We start from the raw sequence: 20,412 nt of genomic DNA, 5'->3' as shown, positions 1-20,412 counted from the left end.
TGTAGAGAAGGGTGCCCACAAAGTGCTTGTTGTCTGAGGTCCTAGTCTTTGGGAAGCAGAGGGATCTTGTCTTCTTAGAGGAGCTAGCTTTGGAATCAGGCTTTCAAAAAGGGTGGGTAGGGATGCCACAGTGGATGAGGTGGGGTATTCCAGCTGTGGGCACAATCTGATAAAGGCCTGTAGGTATAGGGTGTGTGTCCCAGGGCACAAGGTGGTCTAGTTGGGCTGTAGCATAGGGGAAGCATGAGGTACAGCTGCAGAGGTGCCCCGGGTTGTAGAGGGCCTTGAGTCTCAGGCAAGAGAGGAAGTAGAGACAGTAGGGAGTCTTTGCTGGGTCCTGAGCAAAGCATCGGAGGTGGGGGCCTACGGAATTGTCCAGACAAGCAGTGACAAGGGCAAGGCTGTAGAAAGAGAAGGGAAGGGCTGGGAGAGAGTGTGGGGAGGCAGAGTCATCCAGATCTGGCAGCCACTTGGATGGAAGAGGGAAGAAACAAAGGTAACCCCAAGATTCCAGATCCCTGCTGCTCTGTTCTCGGCCTCCTGCCTGCCTCCCCACAGGGTTGGTGTGTCCAGATGTCCCGGGGCCCTGGTCTATAGCCCTCTGAGCGTGCCTTTTTCCTTCCATGCCAAACATTTCCCACATGTCTCAAGGCTCTAGATGAGGAAGATATGGGATTACACTGGCCAAACTCTTTTCTAGATGGAGTTTGCTCACAGATGTCCAGAGGAGGGCTAGGGGCCTGTTCCTTGTTAGGTAGCCCTGGAGAAGTAGCATAGAATCAGGGCTTAGCTCTAGAAGAGACTTTAGATATTATCAAGTCCATCCTTCCCTCATCTTACAGGTGGGGAAACTGAGCCACAGAGTGAGGGAGGTTATTGTTGCTCAGAGTTGCAAGGTAGTGAGCAGCCGTGACAATGAGAGAAAGGGCACCCCTCATTTTCCAGGGTTCTGTCCCCAGCACTGCAGAGAAGGCGCCTGACCAAATCCCCTTCTCTGGGGGTCGTGCTCCTGAGGCTTTCTCAAGTTCCAGCTCTGACAGAGAGTCACAACATCAGCAGCAGCAGCTCTGGCCAGCATGAACTTGCTGTGTGACTGGGCAATGCCCTCTCCATCCCTGGGCCTCAGTTTCCATATCTGCATATGGAGGGAATTGGATTAAATGATCTCTCAGGGCCCTCCCAGCTCCAACAGGGTTCTCTCTCTATTTTTTTCCCCTGAAGAAAAGAGAGTATTTTCCAAACTCTCATCACCTCCAAAACTCACTATGGGGGCACCTTCGTAACTGCTAAAAATCTTCTGAGGGAACACCACACAGAAAGCTGTAATAGGTCAGGCAGAAAAGTAGCTGCTCCATTCAGCCCTCTCGGAGCCTGCCTCAGCGGGCAGGGGGTGGAAGGAGTCAGTGGTTAAGGGGAAAAGGGGTGGGATGTTTGCCCTTATGGAGGCCAGGAGAGCTGGGCCTGCCAAGGAGTGGGGACCAGTAGCCCCAAGGACTGAGGAGCTGTCCTCTCATTCCTTGCCCTGAGGGTTGGACCCCTCAAAGGTATCTGGGACTCAGTTTCCCATCACTTCCTCTATTGAGGCTGGTGATTATTAGTACGATGCTCATTAGAGAATCCCATGATATCAGAGGTGGGAGGGACTTTAAAGATCTATCGTCCAGCTTTTCCCTCCATTTTACAGATGAGGAAGTTAAGGCCCCCAGAGGTGAGAGGAAGTTGCCCATGCCCACATAGTAAGTCACTGGCCAAGCTGGGACTAGAACCCCTGATGCTCCACCCGAGGGAAAGGGATGTGGCCCTAGCTACTGGCAAGTTGGAGGGTGAACTGGGCATAGCTGTGTGCTGGAGCCTTGCTGGCCAGGGAGAAGGGGCAAGGCCCAGCCTGGGAGGACTCATAACAGCACATTACAGTGTGCTGAGCATGAGGTAGATAGTAGGACTGTGATGGATTGCTCCTGTTTGGCAGACGAGGAGTAGGGAGCAAAGGAAAGAATAAAAGACTTGGAGCCTGGAACCCTGGCTACCCTTGGATCACCTCCCTCCAAGGTCTGCGCAGGGGCTTTGCAAGCCTAAAAGTGCTAAAAATTTAAAAGGAGTCGGCACCACCATTGTCCTTAATAAGCTCCCAGGCAGCTCCCCCCTGGCCAGACAGAAAGGGAAATCCTCATACCAGGGGGCAGTTCCACTCCCAGGATCACGTGTCCCCTGCTTCTCTGTGGGCTGGCAGCTGTGAGAAGCTGTGGCCTGCCTTAGCTGTCCCCAGGAAGAGTGCTAGGGAGGTCACGCGGCTGACACCCAGGGGTGGCCCTGGGAGCGCTGTCATAATCAGTCAGCAGGAGGGGCCAGGGCTGCCTCAGGCACAAACAGAAGCTCATCCAGCTCAGAGCCGGAAGGGGGAGGGGGAGAGATTGAAGATGGACTAGTTCAACACCCTGGTTTGGTGAAGGCCACAGAGAGGAAGGGGCTTGGCCAGAACTCCCCAGCTAGGACCAGGGACCTTTGCATGTCTAGACCTGGGAGAGCTCGTTCACTGCAGGCCTCAGACTGCTGTGCCCCATACGAGAGCTTAGAATGAAGCTTAACTCCCGGTCCTAGGACCCACAGCCCTCTTAGGCCCGGGGCAACCAAGAGCGGGTGGGAAAGCTGCAGACTTTGGATGCTGCCAAGTCATTGTACAGCAGGACGGTGCTCTGCCCAGTCCCAAAGTAGAGGCAGGAATTCCATCCTCACCTGCCCCTGGGATCACAAGGTGCTAACTGAGCATAAGTAATCCCATATATATGCCCCTTTATAACTTAGAGAGGTCTCAGCAGTTTGGGCCTGGCCTCACTGTCCTCCTTTAACAGAGCAAAGACCTGACAGAGCCCAACTAGTGACTGTGGCATGTCATTGACCTTTCCTGGGCCTTCTGTAAAAGGGGAGTGATGATAGCCTCAGAGGGCTGTTGTCACACATACACCCATACGTACAAAGAAGGGTATGCAGAGTAAGTAGATGACTCCTCTAAGGCTTGGTGGACAGTAGTTAGCCTGGGCAGGGGGATGAGGGGTTCTGACACAGCTGTCAGTGCCCATGACATTCCACTGGTTCTCTTGGCCCCAGAGGGCAGCACTAGAGAGAAAGATTGGGTCTCAAGGTAAGGAAAACTTCCTAGCGTTGAAACCTGTCCAACAGGAGGCCAGGCTGCCTGGCATTTCCTAGGTACCTCATCCCTGGCTATATCGGGTGGAGGCTGGCTCACTACTTGCTGAGGGCCCAGGATGGTCAGACTAGATGTCCTCTGAGACTCTGGAAGAGACTTGCCCGAGGTCACAGGGCCAAGCAGGGTGGGATCCAGGAAGGAATCTAGTTTCCTTCCAGTGCCAAAGTTGGGGCAGGGGGGAGGAGAGGCAGCTCCACCAGCAGGAGCCACAGACTGACTGGAGTCTTGGGTGTTTGCAGGATGTTTGATGTGGGTGGGCAGAGATCTGAGCGAAAGAAGTGGATTCACTGTTTTGAGGGTGTGACAGCCATCATCTTCTGTGTGGCCCTGAGCGCCTACGACCTGGTCCTGGCTGAAGATGAGGAGATGGTAAGGCGTCACCCCTTCCCTCCACCGCCACCCCAGTGCTCCCCACAGAGGCTTCAGACACATGGGATTGACCCCCCCAAACACACACATCCATGCTTTGTGGGAGGTGCTTGGGTAAAGGAGAAGGGGGAGGGTCATTGGAAACGAAGGAGTAAGAAGTCAGGAGGGGGGAAACAAAGCATCGCTTCCTTCTGCTCTAAGGAGCCCTCAGTCTCTAGATGAAACTTTCTCACCGACAATTAGCAGAAAAGTCTAATTACAGAAGGAGTTGTGGAGGTGGGGGAGTGGGGAGATAGGTTAGAAAATATGGTGGGAAAGTTGCCGGGCGGATACGGATGGACGTTGGGCCGGGATGCAGGAAGAGGAAGGAGACCTTGCAGATATAGCATTGCTACTCTGCCTTGGATCAGCCCAAGATTTTATCCCCGCAGGCCTCTCCTGTCCTCCTCCTCTCCAGAAGGCTGAGTGGCATCTCTGTAGTAACAAAGGGGCCTCAGTCTCCCACTTACACTCGCTGCTGCCTCCCTGCTCCTTCATCAGCCCCAGTGGCTCCCAGAAAGGGCTCAGTTGGCAAACTAGCAAACAAATCGAACACTAGGCGTGGTGGGCAGCAGTGGCAGTGCCCAAACTCCATGTAAGGAGTTCTCTTTTCACATACGACCGTCCTGATCTCCCTCCATCGCTGACCTCCCAGCCCACTGCCCAGCTGGGGCTGGGGCTGGGGCTGTGCCCAGAAGGGGGCCTCTGCTGGCCTCGCTCTGGCCGATGGCAGGTGGGATGGGGTAGGCTCTAGCGTGGTACATCTCCCTGCCTCCATATTCCACCTCCTAATGCTTTGGGGCTAGGAAGAGCAGTCCCTGTGCAGCACTGCCTCCTGCCCTGGAGCCTGAGGCCCACCACACGGTCTCACATTCTGGGGACTTCCTGCTTCTTCCTCCCCCTCTGCTGACCTTCCTTCTTTGCTGTGCCTCCCCTAGAATCGAATGCACGAGAGCATGAAGCTTTTCGATAGCATTTGTAACAACAAGTGGTTCACAGACACCTCCATCATCCTTTTCCTCAATAAGAAGGACCTGTTTGAAGAGAAGATCACTCACAGCCCCCTCACCATCTGCTTTCCTGAGTATTCAGGTACGAAACCTGGCTAGAGAAAGGGAGGAGGAGCGTTACCGTCTGCTTCCCCAGGTGACGAGCAGGCTGGGGAGACCTCTCCATCTGCTTCGCCGAGTCCCTGGAGGGAGCGGGGAGAGAGCAGGAGGCTCTCGACAGTGGCCCTCCCATGGTGCACAGGGAGGATACTCTGTTCTATTGCGCCTGGCAGTGAAGGAGCCCACATGAGGCAGGAGAGAGGCCTGCCTTCGGAGCCACATTTCCCACCTATGTGGCCTTCAGCAGTTTGTTTAAACTCCGGGCCTCTGTTTCCACAGTTGGAACCAATTACCTAAGGGCACCTCTGAGTGCCCTTCCTAATGGCCTTTATACTCCCATGTGCCCAGAGTGGACTCGAGCCCAGAGAGGGGGTGGGCAAGGGCAGGGCTCTGGAGACTCCAAGGGCTCGGGTGAGGTGCTCCGGATGCCCCCTCCCTAGCATTCCCCTGTCCAGGGAAAAAGGAAGCAGGCCCTGGATGAAGAGGGACAATAGGAGGGGTCAGGCTGAAGACAAGTCAGTGAGACCCTACTGGACAGCACTGGGCCAGAGAAGGTAGAAAGAGCACTGTCCAGTGATCCAAGGGGGACCCCTGCTGGAGAAGAGGAGAATGACAGCTAGCTCCCCTCACTCCTCCTGCCATAGAAACTGTCCTAGAGGGCAGGGGTGCAGCCTCCGGAAGCTCCTCTGACGGAGGCCTGACCAGCCAGGCTTCTACCAGTGACTAGCAGCAGGGAAGGCCGAGGTGGTGAGGATGGTGATGGGAAGACTGAACTGTGTGCCAGCTGCCCCTCTCATGCTTGCTGGCCCCCGGCCTTGTTGACAGCAGCTTTCTCACTTGTAAAATGAGGGTGCTAGCCTGGATGGCCTCTGAGTCTCCTCTAGCCCCCGAACCTATGATCCTCCCTTGGCCCCCATTCCTCCTAACTCCGTCTGTAAACACACCTGGAAGAAAGCCAGACCCTAGGAAGGAAGGGGCCTTGGCCTGGTGCTAGCCTCCTGCTCTCTCATCTTCCTTCTGCCCTCCCTTGGGCACCTCCCCAAGTGGCACGGCCACATTTGTCTCGGTACCAGTGTCCCCTCCTTCAGCCTGTTGGGCCTGGTCCTGATGCCTCTTCTAGGGCCACAGGACAGAAAGATACAAGTGAATTGCCCTGAAATCTTGTCCTGAGACTCAGCTTCCTGGGCCATGGCCCTGGCCTGAGCTGGCTCAGATTGCTCTACCATAACGTAGCATCATAGACTTAGAGCTGGAAAGGACTTTGGAGACCATCAAGCCCACCCCCATCCCTTTCCTGAGGAGGAAACTGAGGCTGAGAGGGTTTAAAGGACTTACTCAGGGTCCCACAGCTAGCAAATGTCTGAGGTGGGATTTGAATTCAGATCCTGACTCCCAAGTCCAGCTCTCTACCCCCTGTAATGCCTGGCTGCCTGTTCACTTAGGAGAAAAGCCAATTGGCTTCTCCCAGGCACAGCATGGTATATAGAACAGGGGGAGCTCCCCAGCTCAGCACCCATGTGACCTCAGGGATAACTTCCCTGAGCCTCAGCCTGCTACTTGGCACACAACGTGGCACCTAGCAGAGACAGTGCTGGATGGCCTTGAATCCGTCTGCTGGGGGACCCTGGGCAGTCCACATAGCCCAAGGGCCTTTTACCTCATCGACAGAGTTAGCACAGTAGTAACAACCACCCTCCAAGGGTTGTCATGAGATGATGTGTGTGAAATGCTCTGCACATGTTGAAGCATCCGCTCTTCTATTTGCAAAGTTGCTTGTACCAAATTCCATGCAGCCTTCCGAATGGAAATGAAGAACAGAGTGAGTGAGGGCTTACAGTCAGCAGTCTTTAAGATCCTTTCTGGGGCAGCTAGGTGGCGCAGTGGATAGAGCACCGGCCCTGAAGTCAGGAGGACCTGAGTTCAAATGCGGCCTCAGACCAAACACTTGACACTTCCTAGCTGTGTGACCCTGGGCAAGTCACTTAACCCCAATTTGCCTAAAAGAAAAAAAAAGATCCTTTCTGGAAAACACCAGGATGCCGTGGTTGTGCAAACACACTGGCGGCTCCTCCTGAACTCGAATTCTCTTTCCACCATCTTGTATTTGGAAGTTAAGTGGCTGGACTCTGTGCATGGTACGGACTCTGTCCTCACTTGGCCTTCCTGGCTTCCTTCAGTCCCACCTTGTGTCAGAGGCCAATCCTTGGGCCTGTCCCACTCCCCTTTTCCCCTCCCCTGCAGGCCTCTGACACTACCAGGCATTTTAACTGTATAGAAATGTTCTTTGCCTGTTGTCTCCCCCGTTAGAATGAGAGCTCCTTGAGGGCAAGGACCATGTTTCTGCCTTTCTTTGTATCCCAGGCATCGGGCCTGGCATAGAGTGCAGCATACTATGGGCACTTCATACATCCTCGACTGATTGCACTGCGTCTAGTTTGTGCTTCCCCTTCCCTCTCCTCACGGGACCCAGGCCTCCATCTCTCCTCCACCTGGACTTTCTGTTTGGTCTACTTGCTTCTGGCCTTTCTCCTGTCCAGTCCATTTTCCACACAGCTCAAATGAATATTCCTAAATGACCAGTGTGGCCGTGTCACTCCCCTTCCCAAGGATCTTCTGCAGCTCCCTGCTGCCCCTAGGACCGAACACAAGCTCTCTGGCCTGACGTTGAAGCTCTTTCAGTCTGGTTCCCCCATAGCCTTCCATACTTACTCCCTATTCCTCTCCTTCCCACACTATACCTTCTAGGCAAACTGGTCTTCCACCCTCTCCCTAGACTCACTATGACATCTCCAGCTTCCAGGCCTTTGCATAGACTGTCCCCATGCGTGGAATGCCCTCTCTCCTACCTGCTGCCTCTTAGAATCCCTAGCATCCTTCAAGGTCCAACCCACGTGCCCCCTCTTACTTTGTCTTACTCAGACTTTTGCCTGATTTTCCCCTGCTCATTAGTGTTCTCTCCCTCTTGAAATTACTTTGAGGCAGCTAGGTGGATTGAGTGCTGGACCCAGAATCAGGAAGACCTGGGTTCAAATCCTGCCTCAGGCACTTACTGTGTGACTCTGGGCAAGTCACTTAACCTCCCCCAGCCTCAATTTCTCCATCTGTAAAATGGGGACAATAACAGCACCTTCTTCACCAGGCTGTCATGAACATCAAAGGAGGTAACATATATAAAGTGCCTTGTGAACTAAAGCTCTATATAAATGCTCACTGTTATCATCATCATCATCATCATCTTCACTGGATACATATCCTTTCCCCGTCTTCCACCTCCAGGAGCATGTAATTCCTTGACAAGAGATTTTTCATTTTCACCCTTGTAGCCCAGGGTCTTGCACTCTTCAGGCATTTACTGATGCTTGTTGAATTGATTGAATTGAGGTGCAGTCAGTTCTACAGGTGACATCTCCATTCCACAGACAGAGAAAGTGAGCTGAGAGAAGCCGTGAGTCCTTGGCCAACGTCACATAGCCAATAAGTTTCAGAGGCTGGACCTGGACTAGGCTCTCTCCTGGCTCCAAGTCTGGTGCTTGTGCCAGTAGGTCATGGTGCCAAAGACATGACCCGAGGACCCTGCCCAAGAGAAAGCCTTCAAGTTGTCATCAGGCCATTTGAAGGACTATTCTCTGGATGTGGCCATTCAGCAGGTCAGAATTGGCCTCCCTGGAATTTTATCTAGCCCACATCTCTTTGAGTGGGCCACTTTGGTAAATGCTCTGTGGAAACCCTAGAAACGGAGTCAGAAAAGGAAATAAAATTCATCTAACTTGACCTGCTGTTGAAAAAGCCATGTTAGACTTGGGAGTTTGATTTTTGGACCCCAAGTATAAAATTGCATTTATCCCCACCCATTAAAACCTCTTTGTGATTGGTCACTGCTTCCTCTTCTAGCTGTCCATTCACTCGCCATCCTTTTAGGAACTAACACATTCCCAGATTGCCTCAGGGATCCATACACATAGTTGATAAATTCTATGGTCCTTATACTCCCATGTGCCCAGAGTAGACCGAAGCCCAGAGAGGGGTGGGCAAGGGCAGAGCTCTGGAAACTCCAAGGGCTCAGGTGAGGCGCTCCGGATGCCTCCTCCCTAGTGTTCCCCTGTCCAGGGAAAAAGGAAGCAGGCACTGGATGGAGAGGGACAATAGGAGGGGTCAGTCCCCCTTTTTTGATCATTAGGGCAGCCTCTGCCCCCCTCTCATTCTGTAGCACTTCTCATGTTCTCCATGATCTTTCAAAGTTCATTGGCAGGGATCATGCCTGCAGTCATCATGTCTGCCCATCTTCTCAGTGTCCAGAGATAGCGATTTTCTAGACCTGGTGACTCAAGCTCATCGAGAGTCATGAGACACTCTGATCACCCACTTTTGTTAATTCTTTCTCTGTGCAAAGATGACCTTCCTAGGTAGAGAAAGCAGGAGCAATGTAAGCATTCTCTTTGGCATTCATCTCCATTGTCCTATCCAGCCTGAGCAGTGAGCCTGTTCTTCCTATGAGCCTTCTCTTTCCCCCAGTATAACTAGGGCGCTGTTCTCTTTAGCTGTCTTCTCCAGCCTTGATTTTGTATTCATCCTTTACCTACACTTGCCTACACATTCAGCACAAGTCATCGTAAGCAGGCAGGGCAGTGCCCCTGTGTATCCACATCAGATTCTCTAGACAATTCCCCTTTTTCCTCATCAGAATTGTTTTTCTCTGTTTATTTTCCTTACCATGGGTGAGGCCCCACCAAAGGTATCCCCTGAGTTGTCTCTGCCACTTGGTCCTGGTGAACTGGAGACACAGCCCCCGAGAGTTAAAGAGGCAGTGGGGCTTAGACTGGATCTGGGAATCGACTGTCCTGGGAGTCACACAGTTAGTAGCAAGGGTGGCCAGTGGCCCTTTTCTTTGCCATACAATATCCCCGTCTCTCCCCAGGGGCAAACAAGTATGATGAGGCTGCCAGCTACATCCAGAGCAAATTCGAGGACCTGAACAAGCGGAAGGACACCAAGGAAATCTACACGCACTTCACATGTGCCACCGATACCAAGAACGTGCAGTTCGTGTTTGACGCCGTCACCGACGTCATCATCAAAAACAACCTGAAGGATTGCGGCCTCTTCTGAGCAGGCGGCCGAGGGCCGGCGGGCAGGAGGTGAGAACCAGGGAGGGGATGGGACAGAAGGGAGAGGCAAGGACTGCACACTGCAAGGATGACCGGGGCTGGGCATTCCGGGGGAGGCATGGCCCTGACCTCAGGAAGGCTTCTGTCTAAAGAGGAGGTGGGGACAAGCCACGGGCAAGGGCTGTTTCACACACACACACACACACACACACACACACACACACACACACACACGAGTTTGAAGGCAGTTTTAAAAGTGCAAGGCGCTTTGAGTAAGGCAGAATGGTGACTAGAATTGAAGTCCAGACTGGGCCCTCCCTGTTCCAGGGGGCCCTGGCAACAGGGGGTTGGCTGCAGACACAACCAGAGGAGGGGCTGCTGGCATCCCTCTCACCACCCCCAGGCCCTCAGAAAACCTGGTAACCAGGCAACTGCCGACTGGTTTCTAAGCCCGTAGCTAGGGCCTTGATGGATGGGAAGGGTCATTGTTCTGAGGGCCAGGAGGGCCAGAGGGAAGGAGATGCTGAGGCAGAGAAGTCTGCAGTGAGAACCTCCCGCTGGGGGCAGGGGGCGGTATGGAGCAGCCAGGAGACAGTGACCCAGCCTGCAGGCCGAGGAGAACAGGGCAGAACCACCTGGACCATGGCCGCGTGGCCCTGCCCCCCAGGGCTCCAGAGATCTCTCTCTCTCTCTCTCTCTCTCTCTCTCTCCTCCCACCAGGACTACTTGAGCTGCTCAGTCTCTGAGCAGGAGGAAGATGCAGACAGGACCAAGGAAGGAAGGATGCACCATCATAGCGACTTCAACTTCTCTCCCCAGTCTCCCCCCGCCCTTTTCCATGTTTTGGTTTCTCCCCCACCTAACAAAGAGACTTTGGTAAAGAGTGGAAGGCAGAGGCCCCTGAGGTTTGGATCTGAGCCTGCCTGGCCCAGCCCACCCAGCCCAGCAGCTGTGAGGGACCTCCTGCCTCCCTGACCCTGCCCCCTCCCCAGCCCTCCCACCACAGCAGTCCCTTCATCAGCTCCACCCTGGGCCGCATCCTGGTTTCTCTTCTATTTTATTCTGTGTTGGGGGGAGGGGGGTGTCAGTCTTTCTGAAACTTGGGGTTGTGGTAAAGGAAACCGTGTATTTCTCTGGCCAATACTGTTGGCACCTCGGCCTTGCCAGGACATCCCCCCACTCCAGCCCAGCCCCTGGTCCATGTTTACGGCCCTGTGGGCCCTGCATTTGCAGGAAGTCCCTCGACAGCTGTGCCCATTCCCTCCCAGGCTGGCCCAGCCCTCTCAGGGCCTTGGGGAGCCCTTCCAGGATAAAGCACAAAGCCACCCTGAGCAGGAGGTGATACCGATGACAACATTCCTTAGCCCAGAAGTCCCAAAGCTCCTCTCTGTTTTTCTTGGGCCTTTTGTGTGTGTGTTTTTTTAAAATATAAAACAAAACATTAGGGACCTTTTTAGAGAAGACTATTTAAAACTGTCCTGTACTAAATGGCTGAGTCGTCCTGATCTGTGCTGGATCACCTCCTCCAGGGGAGCCCGTGCCTTGGCTGTCTGTCTGTTTACATCTGTCTATCTCATTGCTTGCTCTGGCCCTGGGGGCTGGTGGGGGGGCTTCGCCTGTGTTCCGTGCCGACCGATGATGGGACGGCAGCCTCTCCAACCACCCGAAGCCTCATCTCCTTCCCCTTCTTCCTTTTCTTCTCCATTCCAACCCCCAAGAATTCTCCATTCCAATTCCACCCCCCATCCCCCCCAACAAAGGTTTCCAAAGGGCTAAGTCTTGAGTCAACTGCCAACGTCACCGGGGGCTTCTCCTCATCTCCCACTCCCACCAGGCCTGCCTCCGTCCCTCTTTGGCAGCTCTCTCATCAGTTCGGTTAACTGTAGCTCCTTAGCTCTAACGATAGGAAAGGCCACTGCCATGAGGGCTCCCATCTTCATCCCTCAACCTCAGCCCCCTGAACCCTGCCCCAGGCCCCAGAGTCAACAGCATCGGAAGCCTCCTCGCTTTTTTCACACGTTTTATCAAATTGTTCACCTGGTTTGAAATAATAAAATGTAGAAAGAAAAAAATCCCACCTGCTTCGAGTCTTCTTCCTTCGTCCTCTCTGATGTGGCTGAGGGGTGGCCCTGACTTGAGTTCCCAGGGCTCCTCTGCACCAGGCCTGGGGGGTTGGGAGGGCATCCCACCCTGGTACAGTGAGGGGTGCTGGTGCTCCCACCCCTGTACTGGACAAGCACTGGTGGCGTGCAGTGGGAAGTTGGCCTCTGGGCCAGAGCATTCCCAGCCATACGCCTCCCTCCAACAGTTCTTCCTTCTCAGGGGCCAGAACGTTAACTTTACAGCTGAGGGGGTGAGGGGCAATGGAGCAGGGAGGGCATCCAAACATTGTGCCTGAATCAGGTGATGGGTTGCCAGCACAGAAACGCAGCACTCCACGCCGCCACTCAGCTGTTGGTCTCACCCTGTTCCCACCACCAGGTGAGGACTCCCGGAAGGGAGTGGAGTGTTGGGGAGTTGCCTGGGCACAAAGCCCAAACTGGGGTTTGGTTGCTACTTCTCTGCCTCACTTTCCCCTATTGGTATAGTAAGTACATAGGAGAGTTCACTCCCTCCTAAAGCAGTCTGTTTCGTTTTCAGACAATTCTCTATTTTAGTCAAAATCTGCTTACTCCATTGGGCTTAATTCTGCCTCCAAAGGCCACCAAGAATACATCTAAGAATCTAGGTGGCCCCTTCCAGCTCTCAGATCCTGTAATTCTTAATGCATCTGGCTATTGTCTTAGCTCTGGGGCTGCCATATCACACTCCTGGCCCGTACTGAGCATGAAGACCCTAACTACACATCTTCCAGAACAACTGTTGTCTAGCCATACTTGTACTTGTGAAATTCTCTGAACCCAAATATAAGACTTTACATGTATCACACTATTAAATTTCATCTTCATATATTTAACAGTGTCCTAGCACATTGAGATACTTTTGGGACTAGATTCTTTTATCCAATGTGATAGCTATTCCTAATAGTTTTGTATCATTGGAAAATTTGATAAGCATTCCTTCTATACCCGTATACTTTTTTTTTTTTAAAGCTCAGGCAATCTGGATTAAGTGACTTGCCCAGGGTCACACAGCTAGTAAGTGGCAAGTATCTGAGACCAGATTTGAACTCAGGTCCTCCTGACTCCAAGGCCAGAGCCCTGTTCATTGTGCCACCTAGCTGCTCCATACCCTTATACTCTTAAAGAACCAAAGTTAAGGACTGATCTCTTGGGCACTCCAGTAGAAATCTCCTTCCAAGTGGATAGCAAACTACTAATGATAATTCTTTGAGTCTGACCATTTAACTAATTATGAATCCACTTTTTTAGCCTAAATCTTCATTTTTCTACAAAAAAAATAATATAAGAAGCTTTACTAAGAATCTGTGTAATCAACATCTAGCAACTCAAAAAAACAACATTAGTCTAGTGTGCCTTGTTCTTGAAGCCATCCTGGTTCTTCACAGTCAACACTTTTCTAGATACTCACCATACTTTCTAGAATATTCTAGACAAAGTCAAGCCCACTGGTGTGCAAATTGGAAACTCCATTCTCTTCCCTTCTTTGGAAAATTGGGATGTTTGCACATCTGCAGTTTGAAGGTAACTAAGATGGTTGAAGGGTATAGGATCCATGACCTCAAGATCAGTTGAAGGAATCTGTATTGTTTAGACAGGAGAAAAGAAAACTCAGTAAAGGAACCTTAGTCCTCACGTAGATGGAAGTCACAAAGAAGCAAAGCTTCCTAACGATGAGAGGGAGCTATCCAAAAATGGAATGGGCTGCCTTGAGGGGGAATGGGCTCCTCCTCGTTGCATGCCTTTTAGCAGAGACTGTCCCAGAGAGTCAGACTACTGAGGTCCCTTCCAACTCTCAAATTCTGGGATCCTATGAACACCTTAGCTGTTCTCAGTAATGGCTCAGAAGTCATTGGTGATGAGGGCCTTGGCAATCATATCCACCAGTTCTTTTAGTATCCAAGGATGTCTTTTGCTGAGCCTCTGACTTGAACCCATCAAGGGCTCTAAATCTCCCTACTTATCTTGAGTATCAGTTCCTTTTTTGGCCACACATTCAGGCCTTTCCAGTCCAAAGACTTCTCCTTAATGGGAAGAGAGAGATGGGAAAGAGAAAAGCAAAATAGAGTCAAGTAGTTCTGCCTCTTCTCCATCCCCAGTTATCATCCCATCTGCCCCCAAGTAGTGATCCTATTCTTCCTTTGATCTTCCTCTTTAACCAAAAACAGTTTTTTTATATTAAATTTTGTTTCAATCAATGAAAACCTGCCTTTTATTCCTCCCACCTCCCCTTCCACTGCCAAGATAGCTTTATTTTTCTAAAGTTATTTTTCTTTTTTACTTCTGCTATTTTTTAGTTAAAATGTTTTCAACCAAAACAATCTGCCTTCTCTCTCCCAGCTCCTCCCTCTCCCAATTGAGACAGAAGACAAAAGCCCTGTTACAAACGTGTATAGACAAGCAAAACTAATTCCCATGTCTCCATCTGCCCTCTGAATCCATCACTTCTTTGTCCAGAGGTGGGTCGCCAATTTCATCACGAATCCTTTGGAATCATGGTCTGTTCTTTACCAGCCTCCAATCACTCTGAGCTTTGGGGATCATACAAGATTAGAGCTGAATAATAATAGCTGGTATTTCTGTAGTGTTTTAAGGTTTACAAAGCCCCTTACATATGTCTAGTTCATTTGGACAAGCATTTATCAAGTTCAGCCGGGAAGGGAAGGGGAGAACAAGGGAGAGGTGGGGAGGTGAGGAAGGGGAGGGAACAAGCAATTTATCAAGTGCCCCTGCCATGTACAAGGCATTGTGTAACCTTAGCAACAGGTACACAGCTAAGCAATATGAAATCCATACAGATAGACTGGAACTATGATGCCATTGGCATAAGGAATTCCCAGATAAGAAAATGTCTGTCTTCAGCTTTAAGTTTTAGAGTTGTCTAATGCACACAGGAGTGGCACAGGGTCACGCAACTGCTATGAGACAAAAGCAAGACTTGAATCCAGGCTTTCCTGACTTCAAAGCTACTTCTCTATCCACCAACCCAGGCTCCCTCTCCACATGCAGCATCTTACCAAAATAAAATTGTGGGGGCATGATAAAGCACCAGCCCTGGAGTCAGGAGGACCCAAGTTCAAATTCAGCCTCAGACACAACACTTACTAGGTGTGTGACCCTGGGTAAGTCACTTAACTCCAGCTTCCTTGAAATAAAATAAAATTGTGCATAAGAAGCAGAATAATAAAATATAAGACATATGACCAGAAAAGGAAGGGTAGCAAGAGTGAAGGATAGAGCTCTGGGCCTAGAGGCAGGAAGACCTGAGTTCAAGTCCAGCTTCGAATATTTACTAGCTATGTGACCCAGGGCTAATCACTTAAACTATCTTACTTTCCTTCTCTGTAAAATGGGATAGCAATAATAATTGCACCTACCTCCCAGGATTGTGAAGATAAAATGAATTATTTGAAAAGTGCTTTGCAAACCTTAAAACATTGATAGGTCTGCCTGCCTCAAGTCTCTCCCCACTCCAGTCTACCCTCCATTCAGCCACCAAACTGATTTTCCTAAAGTGCAGGTCCAAAACTGTGACCCTAGGGGCATCTAGGTGGCTCAGTGGGTAGAGCACCGGCCCTGAAGTCAGGAAGACCTGAGTTTCAAATCTGGCCTCAGACCAAACACTCAACACTTACTAGCTGTGTGACCCTGGGCAAGTTGCTTAACCCCAATTGCCTAAAAAAAAAAAAAAAAAGTGACTTAATTGCCTCCAAATCCTCTGTTGCTCAAAGTCCTTAATAGCTTGACCACCTCCTACCTTTCTAGTCTTCATGTACTTTGACCTTGTTCTAATATCTCAAACTCCGAAATGCCTTGATGGCAGTTTTTAAAACTACTTGTCTTATTTCTGTATATAAAAACAACAAATTAATATTGTAAAAAATATTGATAGAAGATGTAAAAAAAAATAGCTATGAGTCTGTGAACTAAACCAGTTTGGAAGTGTTGGTTAATTTCTGTGCTTGTTAAATGTCATGTCAGAAGCACAGAAATGTAGTTTTATTACAATAAATTACAAAATCACAATGTGAAAAAAAAAGATTGTAAGCTCCCTGAGGGCAGGGACTGTCTGTTGCCTCTTTCTGTATCCCCAGCTCTTAGCACAGTGCCTGGCATATGGTAAATGCTTCATAAGTGTTGATTAACTGACTATATACTGTTATTATAACAGACGAATAGCCTTCATGCTGCTTTGAAGCATGGTTGGGCTGATGCCTCCCCCCTTTATAAGAGATAGAATGAGAACGCCCAGGCTGAGAAGGTGTGGCCTTTGTAGGAATCACCCACAATAATGTGATCTCAGATCCATGAAATATAAGGGTTTGCAAAGTAGGGTAAAAGGATTTAAAGTGAAAAGGATTTTAGAGGTAATCTAGCCCAACTCCTCATCTTATGAGGAGAGCTAAGGCCCTGGGGAGGGAGGAGGGAAAACTCCCTGAGGTCATATAGCAAGTTAGTAACAGGGCCATGATTCAAATCCAGGTCAGAGAATCATAGATTTAGAACTGGACAGGACCTTCGAGGTCACTAGATCCAACTCCCATATTTTACATATGAGGAAACTAAGGCACCAAAAGGTTAAATGACTTCCCTAGGGTCACATAGCTAATAGTATCCAAGACAGGATCTGAACCCCGATCCCTCAGACTCTAAGTCTGGTGCTCTATCTGCTAACCCACCTACCTCTTCCTCTAAGAGCTCCAAATCTAGGTGGCTTCCCACTACATCATAGTTATCTGTTCTCCTTAGCATAAGAACTACCATATTGGTCTGAACATGCACCTTTTTACTGGTCCAAACTTGTAGATTTCATCAGTGTAAGGAACTCCCTATGGAAACCCCCTTCCCACTAAGGAAGATATGGGATAATAGGTAATGAAACATGCCACCTCCTTCACAGCAGAGACACACAGAAGCCATTCTTGTGTACAAAGTCATAGTCTGAAAGAACGTCCTGGGATAGTGAGAGGTGAAGTGATTTGCCAGTCATACGACTAGTTTGAGGACTGGCTGCAGGGGCCCTTCTGGTGTGTGTGTGTGTGTGTGTGTGTGTGTGTGTGTGTGTGTGTGTGTGTGTGTATGTGTGTGTGTGTGTGTGTGTGTGTGTGTACGTCCATCCTCTCTCTCTCTCTCTCTCTCTCTCTCTCTCTCTCTCTCTCTCTCTCTCTCTCTCTCTCTCTCTGTTTCTCTCCTCTGCTCTCCAGCTTATCCTTACTACAAATTGAGAGCAGTTACTAAGGGCTGAAGGTGACCACTTTCCATGAACTCACTGGCCAGGATCAGCATGGCAGTGAAGTGACTTCTTTCTTTAGCCAGTGAGACCGTGATCGCAGAGGGAGCTTCCTGAGAAACACCAGTCCAGAAAACAGAACGGAGAAAGTTATGATTTAAAACCTTCCTAAGAACAGCAGGAGGTTTTAAAAGCTGATACTGTTAATTTCATCTTCACCGTAATAAAGAATTCAGGAATAGTAAGGAGATAAAATGAAAACTCTGGGGTTTCACCTCACACCATGCAAATCAGCAAGGATGACTGAAAAATAGGAAGTCAATGTTGAGGGGCTTGTGGAAAGACAGAAACACTGATAAACTTTCTGGAAGTGTGCAATGTCCTAACCAGGGGTGGGGAATCTTTCTGGATCTCAGTATTATTACACAAATAAAGAGAATAAATTTTGTCCATACCTTCTGATCCGATGATCCCACTATTGGGCATATAACTCAAGGACGTCAAAGACAAAAACAGGTCCAATATATATAAAAATCACCTCTCACTATCGCAGGACATTGTCAGACTGCAACTTTGGGTTCTTTTTGTTTGATTAGGTAATAGGGTTAAGTGACTTGCCCAGGGTCACAAAGCCAGTAAGTGTTATGTGTCTGAGGCTGGATTTGAGCTCAGGTCCTCTGAATCCAGGGCCAATGCTCTATCCACTGCACCACCTAGCTGCCCCCAGACTACGACTTTGCACACAAGAATGGTTTCTCCATGTCTCTGCTATGAAGGAGGTGGCATGTGCATTATCTGTTCTCCAATAGCTTCCTTAGTGGGAAGGGAGTTTCCATATTGGGAGTTCCTTACACTGATGAAATTTATAAGTTTGGATCAATTTTAAATCCTAGCAGCATTCTTTGTGGTAACAAAATACAGGGAACTAAGCTGGTGCTCATTGATTGAGGAATGGTTTTAAAAAAATGCCACTGAGATATGAATATAACAGAATAGTATTATGCAGTAAAAAATGAAAACGATGAGGAATTCAGAGAAACAAGGGAAGATCTGCATGAACTAATTTAGAGTGAAATAAGAAAAACTAAGAGACTAATTATACAATGACTCTGACAATGGAAATGAGGAGATCACTAAAAGAGTCAAAATCTGAATAATTTTTAAGAATCAAAGACGATATTGGAGAACAGATAATGAAACAGCCCTCCTCCTTGATAGAATTGACATGGGGAACTCCTAGTTGTTGTTCTGCCAGCCAGAGAAAACCTCTGCTCTGCATCCACTGGAAGAAGCTGCCCCAGACAGAGGGGAGAGCAACTGATGGTCTCACAGGGAGGACATCCTTGAGGAGCATCTCCCTCTGCCCACCACGGGGGCATTTTCTCTCTTTCTCACTTCCTCCCATTCTTCCATCCTGCTTCCCTTTTCTTCTGAACCTTCTCTTCTCTTTCCTCATCTCTTGTTCTCTTTCCCTTACTCCTCATTCTGTCCAGTCCCTCTGGCTCTCATGAGCTCTTTGGGGTGCTCTACCAAGGACCCTTGGGGCTACCTGATTTATGCACTCTAAGATCATTAAGTCAATGGGCCTCATGTTACGTAAGTTTCTGGCTAGGGGATGGGGTAGAGGAATGGACAATCTTACATGTCAGCATCCAATTCCAATCAAGTGGCTCTGTTGTTCAGTCTTTTTTAGCTGTGTCTGACTCTTTGTGACCCCATTTGGGGTTTTCTTGGCAGAGATACTGGAGTGGTTTGCCATTTCCTTCTCCAGCTCATTTTACAGATGAGGAAACTGAGGCAAACAGGATGAAGTGACTTGTCCAGGGTCACACAGCTAGTATCTGAGGGTACATTTGAATTCAGGTCTTCCTGACTTCATGCTGAGGCTCTATGCACTATGGCACCACCTAGCGCAAAGAGAATATTATCTACATTCAAAAGTACTCACTGGTACTGGATTTTTGCTTGATTATTTTTCTTTGTTCCAAAGGAGGGATGAGTTTGGAATGAGGCTGAAATAACAGCGACGTAAAGACAAAAAGATTTTTTAAATGTATTTTTTAAAGAAAAAAGTAAAAAGAGTCTGAGGGGAGTTGAGATTTCAGACTGTCTTTGGGACTTTTAATTATTTCTTATTTTAGCAAAATAGGTACATGCAGGAAAATGTATTCAAATCTATGTGGGAGTCAACAATACTTTTAGGTTATATGAAATTGGGAAGGAGAACTAGGACTTCAGTGGGATAGGGGCAAACATGAGCCAAATAGGCTATGGATGTTGGGGATAATAGCCACACCTTTTAGGGCAGACTAGCCTAAATTATCTGCTCACGTACAAAGGAACTGAAAGGGGCTTGAAACAGCTAGGTGTTTCTGGCACCCGTCTAGAAGAAGAGCTATAAAGCTCGGGGGACCCTGAGAGGTTTACACAGAGATTGCACCCTGTCCCAGTACTGACTTTGCTCCTTAGTGCCACTATAAAGAGAGCACATTATGGGGAGAAGCATCTCTCCCCCTTTTACTAACTCCACAAGGGCATTCCTAAAATAATCTTTTTTGAATGAAACAAAAATTCAGATGTAAATTGAAAAAAACCCTACGATGATTATTGGCTATGCAATCAAGTTTTATACAAGTCAGACTTGGGAGCATAATGGAGCCTATGCTTACAATACTACTGTAGGTGGTGCTCCTGCTGCCAGGTAGGGTATGAAGCTTCAGTGGGGTCCTGGGGTGGTGGCTCCTTATTGACTGATGGCTTGGCCCAGACTATAAAATTATCTGTAGGATTAAGGCAGGCAGTCCAAAATTGGGTGGAGCCCAAGGGGTTACCCTATGTGGCAAGGTTTACAAGGACTGGGGTATCAGACTAAGCTAAAGTAACAGGAAAGATTAGAATGAGATTTTTACATGCAGGTGTGAAGCCCAAATCTAAACCCCTGGGTGTTTTTAGGCCTTCACCTGGAGAAAGAGCTCCAGTCCTTTTTTTCAGAGAGTAGATACCCTGGTCTGCAATTCCATGTTCTTTCCATGTAGCCAGGAGTGCAGGAGAAGCTTCTCAGAGACTGATATCCCCAGTGTGTCAAGGCAGACTTATGCCTTCAGCCCCCTCCCCTTCCGTACCCCACTGCCACTGAAGCCTAAGCATGGTGAAACAAAAGAGGAGCAGGGACAGATTCTAAAGGACTCTGGAGACCATGGCTGATGTCCAAAGGCATCCTGTTGTGACACGGGGC

At 49.4% G+C, this 20,412-nt stretch overlaps 1 protein-coding gene across 2 annotated transcripts in view; it reads left to right on the top strand.

Annotated features, from left to right (window-relative positions):
* Positions 1–11,901, top strand: part of GNAI2 (G protein subunit alpha i2) — a 102,103-nt gene extending 90,202 nt beyond the window's left edge. The window contains exons 6-9 of one of the 2 annotated variants that reach the window (XM_020999001.2): positions 3,445–3,574; positions 4,552–4,705; positions 9,638–9,857; positions 10,548–11,901. In XM_020999001.2, coding sequence (XP_020854660.1) covers positions 3,445–3,574; positions 4,552–4,705; positions 9,638–9,828 — 475 coding nt within the window. In that variant the 3' untranslated portion in view covers positions 9,829–9,857; positions 10,548–11,901. Of the gene's footprint in view, positions 1–3,444; positions 3,575–4,551; positions 4,706–9,637; positions 9,858–10,494 lie in introns of both variants that reach the window. The other variant, XM_078152362.1, reaches the window with a different exon arrangement.
* The last annotated feature ends 8,511 nt before the right edge of the window (positions 11,902–20,412 follow it).

The sequence above is a fragment of the Phascolarctos cinereus genome, unplaced genomic scaffold (assembly GCF_003287225.1).
Source record: "Phascolarctos cinereus isolate Bilbo 61053 unplaced genomic scaffold, phaCin_HiC Scaffold_4;HRSCAF=312, whole genome shotgun sequence".
NCBI classification, from domain to species: domain Eukaryota; kingdom Metazoa; phylum Chordata; class Mammalia; order Diprotodontia; family Phascolarctidae; genus Phascolarctos; species Phascolarctos cinereus.
This window is presented reverse-complemented; position numbering and strand designations above follow the sequence as displayed.